A 6,762-nucleotide genomic window follows, 5' to 3' on the forward strand; every position below is an offset into this window, starting at 1 on the left:
GTCTAAAATGCAGAATCTCCTCTGTGATGGCAGTGCCACTGAGCAAGGACAGACACACTTCCTGTTGGAAACTCCTCCACCGATCAGATCTGTCATTCATTTCCTGTCAATGAGTTTTATTCATATGTGTCAGTTTCTGTGAAAAACACATTGTCGTACCTTAAACTACGCAGTTTTAAGGGGCCGTCACCCGTGGATACTTTGTGGTTGCGTGTTTATAGAGAAGAAAATACTAAATAAAAATATGCAACACTGGGTAAAACGGATATTTTCATGGGAAAGAAAAGTTGTCCTATGCTTCTGTTTCTTCAATGGTCGTTTTAAATGACTGGCAGTGACTGGCAGTTTTGCAGCAGGAAAGAAAATGAAATGAAACCCAAATGAGCATCAGTTAAATGAGCCAGACACCGTGCAGCTGCTCCTCGTTTCCCACCCTGATCCTCTTGCATGTTGTTCTAATATTTTATTGTGACGTCTGTTCCCCAGTGAAATACGAGAGGATCAAATTCTTGGTTCTGGCCCTGAAGAACTCTGTGGAGGTCTACGCCTGGGCTCCCAAGCCCTACCACAAGTTCATGGCCTTCAAGGTGAGTCAGTTAATGAGCGGTGCTTGTGAAATGCATTTATGACTGGATGTGTTACGAAAGATAAATGTGCTGAGTTGGATTTCTAGTGCGTCTGTTTGTTTTTAAGCACTTTATTACCCAGAATGCTTGCTGGTGCCAGGGTTTGACACAGATCTAAGATGAACTTTAAAAGTTGTGTTACGTATTGTGTCGTGTCAACTACACATTTGTTTGTGCAGCTTGCCATCAGTATTGATCATCTCTGCCCTGGTAAATATTTAATGTTGCTCCTGCTCCTGCTGGCTGAGCCACCAACTTGTTTTCTTCACCTGTGTCCTTCAGTCTTTCGGCGACTTGGTGCACAAACCCCTGCTGGTCGACCTGACCGTGGAGGAAGGTCAGAGGCTAAAGGTTATCTACGGCTCGGCCTCGGGCTTCCACGCTGTGGATGTTGACTCTGGGGCCGTCTACGACATCTACCTGCCCACACACGTAAGAACACACAAAAACATCTCACTTGCATGTTTGCAACCCTGGTCAAGGACTGACCAATCAGACAGGCAGAGTTGTTATGAAGAGAGATTTCACTCTTACTGCTTCTCTGGACCTGAAACTCAGCTGTGATCTGACTCTCCGCTCGTTCTTCATAATTGTGTCTCCTGCAGATCCAAACCCATATCCAGTCTCACGCCATCATCATCCTGCCCAACACCGACGGCATCGAGCTGCTGGTGTGCTACGAGGATGAGGGCGTCTACGTCAACACCTACGGACGCATCACCAAGGATGTGGTGCTGCAGTGGGGGGAGATGCCCACCTCAGTGGGTGAGTCACAAGAGACTAGTCTGAGCTGGAGGAAGTTCACTGCTGCGATTAGCCTCTCATTGGTCCGAACGAGCCACCAAAGCCTTCTGTTGCCGTTTTCACTGTCCCCTCGGAGAAAGGAAGTTGTCCAAGTTGAAAAATAACCAACCCATGTTTGTTTCTTTTATTTGTAAAAGTCATATGGGAGGCTCAACAAACTTCCTTTACCAATTTTTTAGGTGTTTGTGTTGCTGCAATGTAGCCATTTTTCTGCCTGTAGGAGATTTTTTGGTCGACGTGTCTGTTGCACCAAACCTGTGTCCCCCTGCAATATTTTGCAAGCGCACCATTGCTGTGGCACTGCCCACAACGATTGTGATTGGTTGAAAGAAATTCAAACAGCTGGGGCATTTTTTTGCCTCCGATCTCAGAATTGGAGTCGGTGCAGCCAGACCTTTCTTCTCTGGAGGAAGGTCTGGTGAGCGAGACTAAAGAGGCTTAAATGTTGCCTTGCATGTTGCTTCATCAAACATAACACAACAGCCATAACAGATTTAGTGGTTAAGGTATTCCTGATGAGTCAAAGTCTCCATAAAGATCTGTTGAACATGAAGTAATCGATGTCTAACACCACTACATATGCACACAGCTATTGTATTTCACCCACACAAGCAACTTGCATTGATTATTTGTTCTGTGCAGCTGCAGAGACACATACAGACATATCACCGTGTATCAGTGTATTGATCGACTTCAACGCCTCTTTGCAGCCTACATTCGTTCCAACCAGATCATGGGCTGGGGGGAGAAGGCCATAGAGATCCGCTCGGTGGAGACCGGCCACCTGGACGGCGTCTTCATGCACAAGAGAGCCCAGAGACTCAAGTTCCTCTGTGAAAGAAATGACAAGGTGAGAAACTCCGTGTAGACTCTCAGCAGTGCATTACAATCTGTGGTGAAGTAGCAAACGTTTTAAACCACAGAGCAGTGTGTGTTGTTGTTTAAATGTTTCAACCCTTCTCTGCACAACAAGGGTTTTGTTTGTTTGTTTGTTTGTTTGGTTGGGGAGCTTGGCTGTGTTGTCAGACATCACTGCAGGGCGTCTGAGGGGACACGGGAGCTCGCGCTGAACTCCCCCTGCTGCTCTAAATGAATTAGGCTACAGACTTTAAGCTAATGCTGCAGTGTGCTGCCCTGAGGTCTTTTTAAAGTCACTTTCAGTTTGCTCAGCCAACGTGAGTTCAGCTCCGTCCGCTGCAGAAGTTACTTCAAAACTCCCTAGTTTCTCCTAGTTTCTCTTCTCGTAACGTAACTTCCCATTAGTCCCATTAGTGCTTGTGTAATGTAAATGATGTGAGCCTGTAACACGTCTTCAGATTCCCCCTCAGATTCCCCCTCAGTCAGTCAGTTGGGTAATCAATAGATCTGGTTTGTTCAACTGAATTTCAGTCAGTGTAAAAAGAAAATGTGCCACAGTGAAATTTAACAGAGATTATTTCACCAATATAACAAATCAATGAATGCAGTTGTGTAAACTGCATTCATTGATTTGTTACATTGGTGAAATAATCTCTGATTTTTCCAATTAAATGCACTAATCAATTTTACAGTCAGTATAATTACCAATATGCAATAATTAATCATTTTGTATAATTTAAACACCCAGATTTTTGACCTCCAAGCAAAGATGGGAAAAGAGAAATCTTCAATTAAATTTGCATGAATTGACCCAGAATTTTAGTTGATCATCTGTGTATAAAATAATATGAACTATGATTAAGTCTTAAAGGGATAGTTCAACATTTTGGCAAATTGGCCCATTGCCATAATCCCTATAGTCATAGCAGTAGGTTCGTTACCTTTAATTGTCGGTGCAAGCTATTTTTAGAACGGCGGAGCAGAGCCGCAAGCTGCTCAGAGCTACACTACAGAGGCTCATTATGGGATTTCTTGGTTTCCCTCATCAAACTCATCAAATACACAATCCAACAACTCCAAAACACTCTGGTGGACAAGTTGTGAGCTGCACATTCACCACGCTATGAGATAATAACACAACGTTACCACACAGAGTTGTTTTAGAGGGAAATTCATGCAAAACCGCTGATGTGCGTTCCTGTCAGGGGCAGTTTTTCGGCAAGCACTCCGTCGTGGTGAATGTGCAGGTCTCAACTTGTCCAGAAGAGCGTTTTGTAGTTGTTGGATTGTGTATTTGATGAGGGAAACCAAGAAATCCCATAATGAGCCTCCGTAGCGTAGCTCTGAGCAGCTCACGGCTCTGCTCCGCCGTTCTAAAAACATCTTACACCGACAATTAAAGGTAACGAACCTACTGCTATGACTATAGGGATTATGGCAATGGGCCAATTTGCCAAAATGTTGAACTATCCTTTTAAGGAAATGTAGATATTGATGTAAGAACAAAAAAATATTCATAATTAAGATGTTTATATCAATAGATGTGTGATCACACCTGGTAATAAAACCTCCTGTCTGTGTCTCCTCCTCCTCCTCCTCCTCCTCCTCAGGTGTTCTTCGCCTCCGTTCGGTCCGGAGGCTCCAGCCAGGTCTACTTTATGACTCTGGGCCGAAGCAACCTGCTCAGCTGGTAGAGGTCCACACCCTGCCCTCTTCCTCCTCCTCCTCCTCCTCCTCCTCCTCCTCCTCCTCATCTTCCTCATTGTCCTCCACCCTCGCTAACACTGGATCTCAGAAACCCACCGTCGATGTCTCATCAGCCCTTGGACAACCAACAACCAAAAGAGAACAAAAGAAAAAACCGACAACCAGCCCCTTTGGAGCAGACGACAACAACAACAACAGCTTCAGCTTCCTTAGCTGCATCCAAGCTCGGAGGGAGGGAGGGAGGGAGGGAGGGAGGGGAGGGGAGGGGAGGGGGGACACCTGAAGTACCTGAAGGGACGGCTTGCGTACGAAATGAAATCAGTGATTAATAAATACAAGAAAGGAAGTAGAAATAAATTTAATGTGAATTCAAGAAAAGGAGGGCAAACGATTTTTTGTTTGTTTGTTTCCCTCTTTACTTTCTTGATGCTCATCAGATCACGATGGGATAGATTTTTTTTTTTTTTTTATTTGTTCTATTTTTGTTTTGTTACCTCTGCATCGTTTCCGTGCTCCCGGGCTGGTCAGTAAAGCTTGAGGTCTTCTAACTACTAGTACTGCTACAACTATTAATTACTACTACTACTACTACTGCTACTACCTTCTGCAGGTCTGCCTCTTGTCGGGAGAGTTCCCCCTCTGCCCCATGTTCTTACCCCCCCGTCCTCCTCCCTCTCTCTCTCTCTCGTGAGCATTTCATGGGGTCGGTGGGGTCTGAGTCTGTTGTATTAATGCTACAGTAGTGTGTGTACATGTACTTCTGTTTGGTCCAGTTACTGCTGACTAACTCTGGTTAGATGATCCAGACTAGTCAGCCAAAGGGGGGGTTGGGTTCCCGGTGGCCAAAGAGGTGGGAGGGGCCTAAACGTTTGAGGTTTTACTGTAAGTCTGACTGATGGGATTCGACAGGAGGGTGTGTGTGTGTGTGTGTGTGTGTGTATTGTTGAAGTATTGTGTTGTTCAGACAGGTGCTTTAAAAAAAAAAGGGGGGATGACGAAGAGAGAGAGAAAGAGATGTTGAAGCAGATGGATTTCAGAATAGTATTTTTTGAATTATTACTATTATTATTATTATTATTCCTTGAAGATAAGTGTAACTATGTGGAAGTTAAACATGTCTTTTACCTTGTTTTTTAAGATTTACGCACATCCACCCACAGTCCACAGTTTGCTTGCTTTTACTCTGAACCCACAGAAGTGCGAGGTGTGTTTGTCTCAGAAGAAAGTGATGTGGGTGTGGTCCAAAAAATAAAATACATTAAAGGTGTCTATGTACAATAAAAGTTAATTTAAGCTTCCAGATAGTGTCAGTGGTCATGTTTTTCCCCCCAAAACCAGTCAAACATGACGACCTAAGCTCAACTCTGGAAACTTGAACTGCTGTGAATAGTCAGATATAAAATAAAAGAAAAAAAAGAAAGAGAGATGATAATGGAGTGATGAAGTAGAGAGGAAAGTTCGGTAAGTGTGTGTGCGTGTGCTGTTGGAGAGTTCGGAGTCATCGACAAATTGGATTTTCGTGGCAGAGAGGTAAACGTGCGGTCAGCAGTAGGGTTTTTTCCTGGAAAGCGGTTTTTCTATATCTTCCATTTCGTTCTCTCGAATCATTTCATTTTTCATTTGTATCATTTGTATGAATGCAATGCACTAAGTGTCCAGAATGTAGAAAGACTTATTACTGTGTGGTGGTCTAAAGGCATGAGATGATGTTTTTTGCTTTGTATCTAGTCACAAGTGATCAATCCTAGATGTTCGATTTCAACTTAAAAAGACGATCAGAACCTTTTCCACAGCTGTGAGACTGTGAGGAACCAAACGCCTTGAATGCATCAGAGCTGAGAGGGGGTTTCTCTTTCTGGCATCGCGCTTCAAGTCCGCTTCGTGTGCGACGTTGTGCACACTTTATTCCCCATCGAATGAGGAAACAAACCTCATCAATTCAACGCTCAGACTCTGGATTTCAGTGTTGCTGTGATGAAGTGTCACAAAGCGGGGCAACGCGGGGCAACACGGGGCAACACGGGGCAGAACTTTTCCTCACTCGGCTGTTTGTGAAGAAGAAGACGGAAACCCACTTTTTCGGGAAGGAATAGTTTTCTCTCTTTTGTGCTCTCCACTTCCTGCTTATTTAAGTTGTCTGTATATGTGAAAGACTGAGCAGCAAACTGCAGCATTGATCTCCTTCAGGCCATCTGCTGGGCTGGATTTCCCTCCGTTTCCACGACGACTCTGAAAGATTGCACATTGTTCACTGATAAAAATTTTAAAAAAGATGAAAAAAAAAAAGAGGGGAGGGGGGGAGGTTAATTTGTGCTCATGTCCAAACATGTCAGGTCACAGACAAGTTTACCTTGTATGTGTTTTTCCCCTGACGACAACAACAACAACAACAGTGTGTTGACACTCCCTCCCCTTGTACAGAGAAGCTGTGTGGACCCAGTGCTGTGTCGTCTGAGGTCTGTGTGTGCAGTAGTAACCCAGTGTGTGTCTCTTATTGCATCAAGGCCTTGATGAGTGGCTGTTTGACTTCATGAAAATAAATTGTGGTAATTATTGATATTCTTAATGGGCTGGAGTTAAAAAAAAAAAAAAGAAGAAAAAAAAGATGCGTTTAAGTCTATATCTGAAATCAGAAAAAGCAGTCGCTCGCCGGCTCACATTGGAATCAGTGCCAAGAAGGCAGCATATAAAACATGTAAACATATTGTTATGAAAACCACTACTTGGAAATCCTTTTTTTTTTTCTTTTTTTTTTTTTAAGTAAAAA

At 43.7% G+C, this 6,762-nt stretch overlaps 1 protein-coding gene across 23 annotated transcripts in view; it reads left to right on the top strand.

The window, feature by feature from the left end:
* The window catches only part of LOC146965358 (mitogen-activated protein kinase kinase kinase kinase 4-like), a 107,545-nt gene extending 100,978 nt beyond the window's left edge, over positions 1-6,567 (top strand). For all 23 annotated transcript variants that reach the window (XM_085764585.1, XM_085764587.1, XM_085764589.1 and 20 more), the window contains 5 exons: positions 487-587; positions 909-1,058; positions 1,232-1,391; positions 2,141-2,280; positions 3,899-6,567. In XM_085764585.1, the coding sequence (XP_085620711.1) occupies positions 487-587; positions 909-1,058; positions 1,232-1,391; positions 2,141-2,280; positions 3,899-3,982 (635 nt within the window). In that variant the 3' untranslated portion in view covers positions 3,983-6,567. The remainder of the gene's footprint in view (positions 1-486; positions 588-908; positions 1,059-1,231; positions 1,392-2,140; positions 2,281-3,898) is intronic.
* Positions 6,568-6,762: the final 195 nt, after the last annotated feature.

This window comes from Trachurus japonicus, chromosome 21 (assembly GCF_045865225.1).
Source record: "Trachurus japonicus isolate A0001 chromosome 21, Traja_1.0".
NCBI classification, from domain to species: Eukaryota; Metazoa; Chordata; class Actinopteri; order Carangiformes; family Carangidae; genus Trachurus; species Trachurus japonicus.